The sequence below is a fragment of the Vipera berus genome (genome assembly GCF_964194415.1).
Source record: "Vipera berus genome assembly, chromosome: 3".
NCBI lineage: Eukaryota > Metazoa > Chordata > Lepidosauria > Squamata > Viperidae > Vipera > Vipera berus.
The window spans coordinates 25,689,047-25,704,675 of NC_138204.1; the positions used below are offsets into that span (position 1 = coordinate 25,689,047).

Below are 15,629 nucleotides of genomic sequence, written 5' to 3' on the forward strand. Positions count from 1 at the left end.
CCATATGCAAATAATCTACATACATTCTATTATCTCAAATTCTAGTTCTATATGCACTGGCTCATTTCAATCAGGAACTGGATTGTATGGAAGGAACCGTCTTATTTTAGCTCCTTTCAAATGCATTTGATTATGTTTATGTTTATTGGACTTATATACCGCCCTTCTTCCGTAGGACTCAGGGTGGTTCACAAGGAATTTAAAATAACAATACAAATTACAAAAGTTAAGAGCAATTAAAATAATTACATTTAGTCCTTGAATAAAATAAAACCCCTATTAAACTCCAATTAAAACCCAATTAAAATAAAATTACAATTAAAATTCTCAGTCCTGGCCGGAAAGCTCAAAGAGCCAGGTCTTCAGGTCCCGGCGGAATGAACGAAGGTCTGCGGCAGTCCTGAGCTCTATGGGCATTGCAGTTAAACTCATTTGAAGGGTATCAGACTAAAAAAAACATTGCTACAGGGTTCCAACTTTACAGATGAGCATGGTTGCAGCAATTTTCCTTTTCATTTGAGGTTGTCACTAACATGGTAGCATCAGTTAAATGAGACTACCTGCTTTGAATGACTGCCCAATCGATTTACCAATACACCTAGTCCTCTACATATGACCAGAGTTAGGATCAGAATTTCCATTGCTAAGTTGATAAGTGAGTTACGCCCAATTTTACAACTGTTTGGGGGATGATTAAGCAAATCACCATAGTTATTATGTAAGTCATGTGATTGTTAAGCAAATACAGCTTTCCCCATTAACTTTGCTTCTCAGACACCAGCCAGGAAAGTTGACAACAGTGATCGTGTCTCCCCAGGACAATACAGTCAATTGTAAACACTTGCTGATTGCCAAGTGGCTGAATTTTAATCGCAGGTTTTTGGGAATGCTGCAATACTTGTAAGTGCTAAGACTGGTCAGTGCTTTGTAATGTCCAATAGTCACTAAATGAATAGTTTTAAGTCAAGGACTACTGTAGTTCAAATGTAAGGCAAATAAGAGTTTATCTAAGGGATAAAGATAGCTCTCAGTAATCTTTAAACATACCTTAGCCAAGGTCCTTATTTAAAATGATATGACAGCAAGTGGCAACAGCCAATTTCCGACAGATCAGAATAGTGGAAAATGAGGTAGAAACAAAATAGTTATTAATCCATTTTTCAACTGTGATGCTACCATTTTGATTTATTTCTAAGGCTTGGATTTGAAGTTTTGAACAAACTTGTAGTTAATCCGTTTTCAGACTGCCAATTTACAAACTAAGTCTTTTGCGGAGATTTTCAAGAAACAGGATATTATGTTAAATGTGAAGGAGGTTTCAAGTTTATTTGTTGTTTCTGGTAGGTTGTGGCTATAATTGTAACAATAATGATAACCCTGTTTAGTCTAGCTGGGGGTTTTAAAAAAAAAAAGAAAGAAAAATTTGTTGGTGGTTAAAGCTGAATTATTGTTTCTATTGGGGCTGTGGGAAGAGAGGAAACTCTCACCAAATATTCCAGAATTGTATTACTGAAACATCTTCTAAAGATAAATTTCCAAAAAACTATATAGGCATTTAAGATATTGAGAAAATGGAACAAAACTGACCAGCAATGTTATTTTCTGGATCACTGGTAAAAACTGGAAGAAGAGAGATGTAGCTACAGATATATAGTTTATACTTTATGACAGTAACACCACTTTGATTTGCAAAATCCACTCACGCGGTACCAAACCAAGAGGGAACTATGCCACTGAAAGGAGGTCTAGGTTTGTATAAAATGCTCATATGTGCACATTTGGAATCAATCAATATAATTTAAATAGAAGAACATCTCTTCATTCTTTTTTCTGTGGAAAATCAAAGCCCCTCCAGATTCTTTGGCTCTGTTATCTTTAAACTAAGGATTAGATTGGACAAAGCTTTCAAAAGGAGACTTTTTTTTTCAAAACTTTTTTTTCAAAACTTTTTTTCAAAAATCTTTTCAAAAGATCTTTTCAAAATCTCAATTATATAATTGCTTTTGCAAAACAACAACAACAACCAAACCTAAATGGTGCACCCCTGTAGTCTCCAAGAGTTGTGTTCAGCCCAATGATATATTAATCATTTAATGTCTAATGCAAGGCCAAAAACAAATCACTTTATGGCTTAATATGCTAGACAACTGGCTAATTATAAGCTATTGAGCAAATCAGATTGATAAACTCAATAATGTTAAAGTACAAATTCAACAGGTGATCATAAGATTCTGAATTTTAATTCACACTAATTTAGCATGTTAAAGACTAAGTTATCAAATAAGATGCTGTAGCTAAGTTTTCAAATGTACAAGATCCTTCAAGTTAAGTATGTACTGTATCTCCTATTCATATCACAATGTGATGTATCTCCTATTCACAGCAGAATTATGTTTACAGAGTCTTGGGGTTATGAACTGGAAGTCATTATTGCTTAGGATACCACATAGCAACAGTGATGACAAAGAGAACACTTTTTCATAAGTTTATTGAAAATACTTTCTGCAGTTTTTCATGGTTTGGGGCTGACACTCTTTATGTCACCTGATCTTTTAAACTGATGCCAAAGTTTGAAGTTGGGAATTCCTACATATCTAGCATATATTTCATAACTAGAAATCACCTCCTCTTGACAGAAAACAAGGTCTGTATAATGAAGACCATAGGAAATTCATAGAATGTTGCAAATAGATGGCTCATAGGACTTGAGTGAAATATCCTTTTGTTCACTGTACCCCGACCTACGTTTACGCAGGAGGAAAACATGTGAAGTAGAACAAGAACTGGCTCCCCAAATCTAATTTTCATAAATTCACAGCAAATCTATAAATATCCACTAGAGAAAAGAAATCTGCACAAATCTTACAAAATGAGTATTGCACTTTCCCCATCTTTATTATTGGTGCCCTTGTGATAAAGAAAATATAATTTTGGATTTTCAGAATTACCCGTGCTAATGGACCTTTGGTGTTTGACTGTATCTCTAACCATTATAAAAAATATCATAGCTAATAAAGAATTTGGCAGCTATTAATTACCATAAGGCCAAGGCCTACATTTTCTTTATCGTCATGATTTAAAATATCCCATTGCAGCAAGTCACAATGTTCATGCCTATTGCTACATTCGAGAGACAGAGTTCAGGATTCAGAAGAGGCTCTGTAAAACCAGGGGTCTAGTTCAGAGCAGCATTAGTGAATATTTTTAAAAAGTCACAGTATTCAGAAGTAATGTTTAAAGAATGTCCTATCCATAATACTGTAATCAACAAAAGAAGCAGAGAACTGAAAGGATTATGAAAGGGGTATCATTTCTTTTAGAATACTAACATCTAGGTGCAACATGTCTTGGTAGGTTTTAAAGCACTGTGCTTGTGAGTGGAAGAAAAATTCTATATAAGCTGCTTATCTTCTAGGCCATGAGTTCTGTTGACCCCAAACACTGGGGGATGGGAGGAGTGGAGACTTTCCGCCCTTATTAACATCATGAAGTCTATTTTCAGTCTAAGAATAAAGACTAGAGTACAATCACTTAAAGACATCACAAATACTTAATCATACAGCATATCAGTCAAATCTTGGGTTGAAAGAGCATATTTCCACACAGGATGCTCCTTACTCACTACAGACACACATCCTTTCTAAAGGCCAAGTAGTTTGCATAATGAAGGAGAAATAGCAAGCTTTATTTTATCCACCATATTGGAGGACCCAAAAGTAAGGATTCCTTGAGAAATAATGTTGGCTCTGAACAATCAGACAAAGTCTTCAAAGTCTACGCTAGGCAGGGATGGTTTCCAGTAAGAGAATTGGCTGAACTCTGGGCAAGCCAAAGAAACAACCACATCTTTGCCAATAGGTGGAAAGAGAAATTCTACCACCTCACCCAGGCGCTCATACCTAGAAGAAAGAAGACATGAACAATTAAAAACAACAAGCATGTTTTCTTGCACATTTATAGTTTCCTAAATTTTATTAAAGAAGCAAATACAGGTAGTCCTGGCATAACTGGTCACTTAGCAAATGTTCAAAATTATGCTGGACCTCCAAAACACTTATTTGAAGATAGGATGGCTGCCTCCCTTATGCAGTGATCACATTTTGGGCACATAGCAACTGGCTTGCATTTATAGCTGTTTGCATCATTCCCACAGTGACATGACTGTGATTTATATTTTTTGCCAGAAACTGGCATTTTCTTCCTGTTTCTGGCAAAAAACCCCATTCATTCCTTAACAACTACTGCAAAAGTATTATTATTATTATTATTATTATTATTAATAATAATAATAATAATAATAATAATAATAATAATAATAATAATAATAATAATAATGGATCAATCACATGGCCCACTTAATGACCAGCATGACATATGACTATAAAGTTGGATTCAGTTACTCTCGAGGGCTACCTGTTTTTACTTATGTTATTTATTATGTTAATAAATGCATTTAATTCAGTGGTGGGATTCAAATATGTGAACAACCTGTAGTCTCTGAGGATGCTGCTTCTGGAAGTCCATTCTGGGCCTGGGCCACAAAAAATTAGCTACCGGTTCTGCCAAAGTGGTGCAAACTGGCTGAATCCCACCACTGATTTACTTATACCCTTATGTCTACCCCATATACCTGCTCCTGAACTATGGATCTCACATTAAACTTATTACAGAGATAATGGTAATCTATAGTATGTTTTCTTGCTTGCACCCGTTCCTGAGAACACTTGCCATATAATGCGGTGACATCCCCATTAAAGCTTTCATAATTTCCTCTATACATGCAGGTGCACAGTCTGAGGGACCAGGCTAGATGTGGCCTTTGAAATTACATCCAACTTCAAAAGTTGTAAAACTTATAAATGCAACCAAATGGGGAAATAGTACTTTAAGCTATTTCTACTTTTTAGAGCCAGGGCAAACGTAAAATTTATGTAATTTAAATATATATTAGATTTTATAGGTTCAGGTTTTATTCAAGTTTTCTCCCAATTGTGCTGGATTTGGATGGAGTGCTGTCAAATACATTCTCCTTTTTGGAATGTATCCAACAGGATTCCATTCAAATCCAGCACAATTGGGGGAAAGCTTTATGTCTGAGCTGTATATAATTGAATGATGCTGGTAGAGGTGGAAGAATGTTTCAGCTGAATCACATGATGAAGGAATAATAATAATAATAATAATAATAATAATAATAATAATAATAATAATAATAATAATAATAATAATAATAATAATAATAATAATAATAAGTTGGAAGGGACCTTGGAGGTCATCTAGTCCAACCCCCTGCTAAGGCAGGAAACCCTATACCATTTCAGACAAATGGCTGTCCAGTCTCTTCTTAAAAACTTCCAGTGTTGGAGCATTCACCACTTCTGGAGGCAGGTTGTTCCACTGGTTAGTTGTTCTAACCATCAGGAAGTTTCTCCTTAGTTCTAGGTTGCTTCTCTCCTTGACTAGTTTCCATCTATTGCTTCTTGTCCTGCTTTCAGGTGCTTTGGAGAATAGCTTGGCTCCCTCTTCTTTGTGGCAGCCCCTGAGATATTGGAACACTGCTATCATGTCACCCCTCACCCTTCTCTTCATTAAACTACACATACCCAATTCCAGCAACCGTTCCCTATATGTTTTAGCCTCCAGTCCCCCAATCATCTTTGTTGCTCTTCTCTGTACTCTTTCTAGAGTCTCGACATCTTTTTTACATCGTGGTGACCAAAACTGGATGCAGTATTCCGGGTGTGGCCTTACCAAGGCATTGTAAAGTGGTATTAGTACTTCATGTGATCTTGATTCTATTCCTCTGTTAATGCAGCCTAGCACTGTGTTGGCTTTTTTGGCAGCTGCAGCACACTGCTGGCTCATATTTAAGTGATTGTCCACTAGGACTCCGAGATCCCTCTCACAGTTACTACTATCGAGCAAGGTACCACCTATACTATACCTGTGCATTTGATTTTTCCTGCCTAAATGCAGAACCTTACTTTTTCACAATTGAATTTCATTTTGTTAGATAGTGCCCAGTGTTCGAGTCTGTCCAGATCCGCCTGTATCTTAAGCCTATCTTCTGGAGTATTGGCTATTCCTGCCAGCTTGGTGTCATCTGCAAATTTGATGAGTTCCCCATCTATCCCCTCATCCAAATCATTGATGAAGATGTTGAAGAGCACTGGGCCCAGAACAGAGCCCTGGGGCACCCCACTACACACTTCCTTCCATGTAGATGCGGTTCCATTGAGGACCACACGCTGAGTACGGCCTGTCAGTCAGCTACGAATCCATCTGGTGGTGATGCTATCTAACCCACATTTTTCTATCTTATCAAGTAGTAGGTTGTGATCTACTTTATCAAATGCCTTACTGAAATCCAAGTAAATTAAATCTACAGCATTCCTCTGGTCCACTAGTTTTGTCACTTGGTCAAAGAATGCAATAAGGTTTGTCTGTTTGACAAACCCATGTTGGCTTTTAGTGATAACTTTGTTCTCATCAAGGTGTTCGCTGATTTGTTGTTTGATTATCTTTTCCAGAATCTTCCCAGGTATTGAGGTCAGGCTGATAGTTCTGTAGTTTCCTGGATCAGTTTTTTTCCCTTTTTTGAAGATGGGAACTACATCAGCTCTCTTCCAGTCCTCTGGTAGTTCCCCAGTGCTCCAGGATCTTTGAAAAATATAGTTCAGTGGTTCTGAGATCACGTCTGCCAGTTCCTTGAGAACCTTGGGGTGTAATCCATCTGGTCCTGGTGATTTGAACTCGTCTAGGCTGGACAGGTGCTCACTTACCATTTTCTTGCCTATCTTAACTTGCGTTTCTATTCTGTTTTTTATGGCACTGGTTTTGGTGGGTTGGACTGTTTTTTCCCTTTGTGTAAAGACAGATGCAAAAAATGAGCTTTCTCCCTGTTGCTTGTCACCTTCTTGCCACTTTCCCCCCTAATAGACCAATCATTTCCTTAACTTTTTTCTTGTTTCTTATATGTTGAAAGAAGCTTTTTTTGTTATTTTTGACTTTGGTCGCAAGCCTTAGTTCATTTTGAGCCTTAGCTTCCCTCACTTCATCTTTGCAGGCACGGGCTGTTTGCTGATATTCTGCCTTAGTTATGTGCCCCTCTTTCCACTTCCTATACTTGTCCCTTTTATCTTTCAGTTTATCAGAGTTCTTTATGCAGCCATGCTGGTTTCCTTTGAAAGCTGTTATTTTTCTTCTTTGTTGGTATTGTGCTAGACTGGGCCTTTATTATCTCACTTTTCAAAATTTCCCAAGCTTCTTGAGTGGTTTTCCCCTTTAGGATTCTCATCCATGGAATTCTTCCCAAGGTCTCTCTAAGTTTATTGAAATTAGCTCTTTTAAAGTCTAAGACTCTAGTTTGGCTGTGTTCTATTGCTTGTGCTTCCAGAATGTTGAATTCCAATATTGCATGATCACTTCCCCCCAAGGTTCCTGTGGCTTTGACACTTTCTATCATTTCATCTCTGTTAGTGAGAATTAAATCCAATATGGAAGGAAAGAAACTTGTCACTGCATAGTTTTCCCTATATTAGCCACTTAGATGTTTTGTTTAAGCAAATGGTTTGTTACATTTACAGATTGCAAAAGAAAAGGCTAATCTGCAGGCTTACGTGGACTTGGTAATTTTTATGAGTTCCTGGGTCAATTCCCCTTTGGGGTTTACAGTGAATATCCGGGATTCTGGCAATGCCACTTCCTTGTAGGCATAGACATCCTGTTGAAGAAACCACAAGCAGCATATATGTCAAAATAATAATAATAATCAGCAAGGGTTTCATTTCTTTATACATATTCCTCATTCTACTGATACTCACAGTTAGTCTGTTCCCAAAAGCAGCATGGAAAGGCCAGCTATTGGAACCAAATAAATTTCGGATATCAGTCAGACAGGCAATTTTGAACACTTCTGGCTTCTTCTCAATCACTTCCCTATAACACAGTGAATAAATAGTTTAGAAAGGTGAACTTGCTTTTCCCTCATTCTTCTTGATCAAGTACTTAAAGATTTTTAAAGAGGGGGGAGTAATTATGAAGTGTTAATTTCTGACACCTGTTTGTCAGGGGAGGTTGTAATTCCAGATGCAAAGCCACATTTTAATTTAGAGCTTTCATCTTTCTCCTTACATGGGACCATAATCAATGAATTCCAGGTCATACTTACTCAAATATCACATCCTTGTGCATTTCTATGATCTCTGAAGGAAGCAATAAAGCAATGTTCACACAAATTAAGACACCACCCTCTACCATTACATATAAATACTTACCTATGAAATGCTGAGAAAAGGCTGCTAGGTGCCAGCAGGATAGGTCCTTTGGGGAGCATCCAACCTTTATCATTGACACATTCTAAATATCCTTTGGTGATGTGTGCCATGCCAATAGCTCTGGCTGAACAATAGAGAAACTTGTATCCGTTGCTAGAATGGAGACGATACCAAATGGAATGAAACCATTTTGCTTAACATCCCCCTCATCTGATCTCCCCCTCCAGCAGGAATGGCACAATTGCTTTTGTTCCCGATCAGCTCTTACAAACCGGGTCAAAGGGACACACATTGGAAAGTAAAAGAACAAAGTAATATTTTTAGAGTATTTCTCAAAGACCTCTCCACACCATTTGCTCTTTCAAATGATTATTTCCCTAATCCGTGTTCTTTTCTGTTCAGCATTAGGCCACTGTCACTTCTCCCCTGCAAAATCCCAACAAACCTGGGATCATATAATAGATACAGTGTTGCCAATCAAATATGGTTTCACACCACAGTGTCAGTATAGGTTAATAAAGTGAAGGAATTACAATGAAGACAATATTCTATGTCACATTGGTTATACAGGCAAAGACTCCTTCAGGTTAAAGTCAACTCCTGGAGAATCTTTGGACATATAGTTTGGGGCTACATAGAAATGGTTTGCCATAATTATTTTCCTTTTTTTCCAAGGTCACAGTCAAAGCTAGGGTTAGGATTTCCTGGTGGCCTCCCAGCCAAGTACTAACCAGGTCCAACTGTATTTTACTTTGTGGGGGATTTGCTCAAATCAGCAAAATGTTGCAGTCTGGCTAGGTTAATCAGGTAGTTGATACCAAAAGCAATATCTTCAGGACAATGCTTCCTAAATAATTGACTAGCAACAAATATTGTTATTGAAAGCAGTTTTAATAGCTTGGCCCAAATATTGACTATCCTATCTTTATTCGTACTATACGTTTCTTATGATGCTTATTCTTTTTTCTATATAGCAATTTTATATTTTAGTTGAATGTCAGTTCATTACATCTTTCCTTGTTAATTTGCTTTGCACATATTTTAATTCTGCATAAAGGCAAAAATGTACTTCCCATGACCAACTGCCATTCACCCAAGAAAACATCAGTACTGAGAATCTGGATCTACCAATGACATAGTATAGAATAGGTAACCTAGCTCATGTAAAATTTCCAATAAGAGGTAGACTAGCCTTTGTTTGAAAACACTAATACAAAAATTAACATAGAGATGCTTATTATTAAGTTCAAAAAGGAGATTAGGATAGGGGAGAAGAACATCAAAAATATCAAAGCATATCTTAGAAAGCCAGAATGAGATAGAAATAATTTCCTATGAGCGAGAAGCATTGTCTAAAATAGATATCATTTTACACTTGACATGTTCCTAGGCAGTTGTATTAGCAGAGAATCTCAAGGATTTCAATTCTTTGAGAATCTTAAATAAGAAACAACCATGGAGTCCTTGGTGCTCTCTGAGCTTGGTTGTTTGCTTGCAAAATTTTGATTACCTGACCAGTTAACATTATCAGAGCTGATGATAATTGATGATGTTGGCACTGATGATGTTACCAAATTGTGTGATAAAGTATCTGCAAGCAAACAACCAAGCTCAGAGAGCATCAAGGGCAACCCTGAGCTATTGGCAAAAATAGCCATTTCTCAGTATTTGCTGATATCAAAAATTAACATGGTAACAATTTTAGTACTTTGCATCCTTAAGAAAGGAATATATGCCTTCCAGTGACTTATTTTATTTATTTATTTATTTATTTATTTATTTATTTATTTATTTATTTATTTATTTATTTATTTTAATTCCATTTATATCCCGCCCTTCTCCGAAGACTCAGGGCGGCTTACAAGCTTAGACTTAGAGCAGGGTTCCCCAAATGCTGGGCAGCGGTCCGCTAGTGGACTGTAAGCTATTTGCAACCGGGCCATGGGAACAGCGTGCGAGTGAGCACACACACGCCCACAAGCAGTGGGCGAGCATGTGCACTCAGGCTGCATTTGGGTGAAGGGCGGGCATGTGTTACTTGCCAGGTGCTTGCACCGAAGAATCCCCTCCAGTGTGCAAAACCAGAAAGGTTGGGAAACTCTGACTTTAGAGTACATAATTAATTAAGGTAGGCAGATGCAGGATTTTCAATGGCTAGTATTCAAGAAGATTATTTTAACTTGAAATAATAAACTTGCAAAAACAACAAAAGAAAACAATATTTCAGTCTTCATGAAATATGCATCACAAATCATCAGCAGTCAGCTTATATAACAGCCTATCTAAAAAAAATTTTGCTTGCTGGAACATGAGTAACAAAAAGAGAGCTAGCGTGACCTGTCTTGGAAGAAGGAATTGGGATCTAATATTTTAAAAGAATCACCAAGTTAATAGTGCTATTGTTGTATATGAACTACTATAGCATTATGTTCATATCTCTGGACTACTAATACATACAGATGGATTTTATGGAACAGCTTAGCGATGCCTTGATGAGTCCAATCTTTCCCAAGATGTGGCAAGATATGCCCTAGGGCATCAGACCTGATGAGGAAGAAAAACATGTATATGATGAATTCTGCACAATGTAGCTGCAAGTTGTCCTATAAGGAAAGCAAGAGTGATATCAGATTATTCATAACTGGACATGCAGTGACATGTTGCAAGATATCCTGTTCTAACAGGAGTGGTTTTGTTTTTGGTTTCAGCCCTCTAAGAGCGTAAGCAAGCCAGCTCATTTCTGTTTTTCCCCAAAATGACCACAGTAGCTGCAGAACCTGCTTAGTCCGTATAAGCCGAGTAGAGCAGAGCAGAGTAGAGCAGAGCAGAGTAGAGTAGAGTAGAGTAGAGTAGAGTAGAATATAGAATGGAATGGCATGGCATGGCATGGCATGGCATGGCATAGAATAGAATAGAATAGAATAGAATAGAATAGAATAGAATAGAATAGAATAGAATAGAATAGAATAGAATAGAATAGAATAGAACAGAACAGAACAGAACAGAACAGAACAGAACAGAACAGAACAGAACAGAATAGAATAGAATAGAATAGAATAGAATAGAATAGAAGCTGGAAGTGACTGTCTAGTCTCTTTCTTCTTAAAAACTTCCAGTGATGGAGCGCCCACGATTTCTAGAGGCAAGCTGTTCCACTGGTTAATTTTCCTCACTGTTAGGATGTTTTTCCTTAATTTCCAGGTTGCTTCTCTCTTTGGTCAGTTTCCAGCCATTGTTTCTTGTCCTGCCCTCTGGTGTTGGAGAATAGTTTGATGCCCTCTTCTTTGTGGCAGCCCCTCAAATACTGGAATACTGCTATCATGTCACCCCTGTTTCTTCTTTTCTTTAGACTAGTCAAACCCAAGTCCTGAATTTGGAGTAGAGATAGGTTGGACCTTTGATTTTTTTTTATTTTTGTTTAACTTGCATAAATCCCTATGCCAGTCGAATATTCTCTGCAATATTTGCCATGCCCCAGGAGGATTCATGACATCTATTGCTATCTTTCTCATTCCACTGCCTAGAGCAACATTTCTCAGTCTTGGCAACTTTAAGATGAATGTATTTCAACTTCCAGAATACTCCAGCTAGCATGTCTACATCTTAAAGTTGTCAAGGATGAGCAACACTGGCTGAGATTTTCAGCATCCTCTTCCTGTTGTTTTTCTGCAGGCATGGGTGAGATGTATCTACTCCTTTCTCCCACTCTAGTAATTGCCATCACTGGCAACCACATTTACAGTTATTGGAAAAAATGTTCAGTTGCAAAACTTCTAGCATGCTATCCTTTCACCATCATAAACCAATTGTTAAATGCCCGAGGAAAACATGCATTATAGTTGGAAAGCTTCCCCTGATAGCAACCATTCACATGTCTTTTGTAAACTGTGAAGTTGGGGGAACAAGGGATTTTATTTTTTTAATTTCATCACCATCTGCAGTTCAGTTAGATCAAGGGTGTCAAACTGCCTGCCCACAGGCTTAATGCATCATGCCAAAACTGCATTCCCCCCCCACACACTGGGAAAAAGTTGCAATACATCATGACACGTCATGTGACATTACGAGTTTGACATCCCTGAGTTAGATCATAGATTAAGTAACTGGTTGACTCAGAGTGATTTCTGCACATTCTCTACAAGCTTGGCAAGGCTGGCAAAAGTGTAGACAACTACAGATCAATTTTAAACTCCTTTGGGGAGATGGGTAAGAGGAAATAATGGTGGCACGGAAGAATCCACGGTCAAGTATTATAGGAAGCATTAGCAGTGGGAATCTACCTGGTGATGGTGCCATCAATGTCAGAGATCACCACCTTGTCATACCAATTCCATAAATAAATGATAGCTTCACAACGACATGTGCCCTGGTACTGAGTGGTCACACTAAACACAACCTCATTGGGGCCATCTCTCAGGTTCAGCTTTTTCTACAACAAAAGAAAAGGAAAAAGAGGCAGACAATTACAACACACTTATTTAGAACATGACATTTCTCAGAACTGTTTTGTTAGTTATACATCCTAATCAGTTTCCATTAAGGAAAGGCCACAGAATTCAGTACTGTTTGTTTTCAAATAAATGTGAACACAAGGATAACGTCACTCTTCTTTCTGTGCTCTCCAAGCAATCAGACAAAATATAGCACCTCATATGTCCATCCCAATTTTGATTCTCTCAGATGTTTGCAAATCCTTTAAACTATTTGCAAAATTGAGGCTATTACATCAGAGAGTCTTCTTTGTTGCTCAAAAATTTGTCAGTAATTTGCAAAGTCACAATTCAATTGAAATTAGGATTTTAAACTATCTAGATTTTTATATTAAAATCATTCCCAATTGAAATTGATGCTCATATAAAAAGGAAAAAAAAGAAATTGATGCTCATATTTGGACAAATAGTTTTATGCCCCTAGTGACTATCTACTTTTCACTGAAAACCGATTAAACAAAATGGTTCATCTTGAGAAAGATTTTGGTATATATTATCTCTTCTTAATGAACTGTGAATTTCAAAATAGAAATAGACATTTCTTTTAGTCTGACTTTTAAAAAAGTAGAGATGTATAACCACTTCCAAATCTAACATTGTAGTTCTCATGTCCTATTTCCAAAGCCTTCAGAACATTACAAAATAAATATTGAATGTTAATTTTTAACTATTATTTTTAATTCCATTTAAATCAAATTCAAATTTGCTCTTGCTTGTTTTGGTTTTGGTAAAACGTGCCATTCAGCTATGGCCCCAAATTGTGGATGCCTAAATTATTTTATTCTTTACTTCACTGATATTCTCCCCATCCTTTAAGATCTCAAGGTGATTTACCTGGAGCCATCATTTATTTTATCTGCATGATGCAATGGTGTGGTGCATTAGGTTAAGAGAAAATGTCTGGCTAAGAGGTCCCTAATGAGCTCCATAATTGATTGAGGACTTGCACCTGGATTTCAGTGATCTCAGTTCAATGTTTTATCTACTGGTGAACTGGTGTGAGATAGTAGTTAGGGCAGAACTAGGGAGATGCATTCCTGGTAGCTCACTAATGACTTGACTTTTGCCCAGTCACTTTCTCTCCAGCCAAGCAACTTCCAGGAATAGAGAAAAATTGGAAGAAAAAGTTACAAACATTCATTTAAGCTCTTGGAACAAAAAAAGAATGTACATTTTATGAATAAATAAATAACACTACTTTATACCATCTTGGAAAATAATTATTGATGATCAGTTAACAGAGTAAAACTTTATCACCTACTCATATTTTCAACTACACTTCCAAATTTGCCCCAACTTTTCTTAACTTTAAGTGCCAAGTCTGGGCTTTTTTTTTTCAACATGCAAACTCGTAACTGAGAAGTTTGAACAGTAACTGTGAAGTCCACTTAAGAGGAGTGCCAATTAGGTAGTGTGTTTTGGCAGCCCCTTCCTGAACAGAAAGTTCTCTTCTGAGTCAAACAGGAATATATAGAAAAGAATATTCAAAGCTACATACAATTTGATCAGAGGAGAGTCTTAAGGACTTCTTGTAGGTTGGAAGAAATTTCTGGGTAATAGCATCTGGCATGGATCTGTCTCCTTGATGGGATGATTCAGCATCATCATCATCACTGGAGGAATCATTTTGTCTCCTATGGTTCACAAGATCAAAATAAATTGTCAACATAAAAGACGGTAAGGACCAAGAAATACGGGTCAAGTCCCATGATGTGAAATAATACTCATTCAGGAAATAAATCCTATACAATACTTATGATTTTTAAAGGAATAAGGGTTATCACCTAAATTGTTATCACAACTGATATCTTGCCAAATGTGTTTATTTCACCACTTATAAACTGCCTCATCCAAACGTCTTTGGATCATTCAATGCAAAATAATATGACATAGTTCCATGGCAACTCCAATCCTCCAAAGACCAAAGACTAGCAGGTCTAGGAGGGAGTAACAGAAATCAATAGAATGACTCCCAACTCTGCACACCAAGGTAAACATTCTCTTAACATACAACAAAGGTCTACTTCTTCCCATTTCCTGTTTAACTATAAAGAAATCCATAAAACATTGTCATTTCAGTCCAGATATCAGCAAAACTCCATTATGGCCAAACCTAATGATTAGACTAGAGACAGCAACATATCTATCTTAACCTTGATTAAATAAACCAACTTTGTATTTCTTCCTTTTACTTCTAATAATCTTGATCTTTAGTCCTTTTAAATAATGTTGTAGAACTTGATTTATTCTCATTTTTCCCCTTCTCACAAGATTATTCTAAGTTTTAACATACGGTAAATCCAGTATAGAAAAATTATCCAGTCACTCTGTTGGTTATTCATTTATGCCAGATTCAGATATCTGCTGGTTTCTTTTGTGTGTCCAGTGTAGCATGTTTTTCCATATCATTCTTGTAGCCTGTCATTTTTAAATCCATCTTCATATCAGTCTCAGTCTTGTCTGGTTAATTTTTTTCTTCCATAACATCTTTGAAATATATAGAGGCTGACACTCTTGAAATTAACTTCTTGGTCCATTGTTCAAAAATATCCTTCAGCATGTCCATCGTTAAGAGGTTTTGCTTATTATGTATTAGGAAGTCACTTTTTCTTCTTTAATTGCAGTCTTTAGTTCCTTCTAGTTCCCTCTGGTGTCCAATCTTCAAAGTCTCATACTATCATTTTTTTAGGAGAATTTAAAACAAAAGCATTTTCTTACGGGAAGGATTCTTATAATTAATTCAAAAATCTTATTTCAAATCTATCTGGAGGTTTAGTCTATTTATAACTTTCCAAAATCAAAGCTGTAATCATCCTTTTGGTGTTTATTCCAAAAGATTTTTTTAAGTCCTTAAACTAGCTTT

The 15,629-nt window shown here is 36.8% G+C and overlaps 1 protein-coding gene across 1 annotated transcript in view; it reads right to left on the bottom strand.

The window, feature by feature from the left end:
- Positions 1–2,508: 2,508 nt before the first annotated feature.
- Positions 2,509–15,629, bottom strand: part of LPIN3 (lipin 3) — a 49,308-nt gene continuing 36,187 nt past the window's right edge. Inside the window, exons 14-20 of the mRNA XM_081323128.1 lie at positions 14,265–14,400; positions 12,557–12,705; positions 10,734–10,820; positions 8,277–8,429; positions 7,824–7,938; positions 7,620–7,723; positions 2,509–3,899 (exon numbers count right to left, since the gene is read on the bottom strand). Of these exons, the coding sequence (XP_081179254.1) occupies positions 3,755–3,899; positions 7,620–7,723; positions 7,824–7,938; positions 8,277–8,429; positions 10,734–10,820; positions 12,557–12,705; positions 14,265–14,400 (889 nt within the window). The 3' untranslated portion in view covers positions 2,509–3,754. The remainder of the gene's footprint in view (positions 3,900–7,619; positions 7,724–7,823; positions 7,939–8,276; positions 8,430–10,733; positions 10,821–12,556; positions 12,706–14,264; positions 14,401–15,629) is intronic.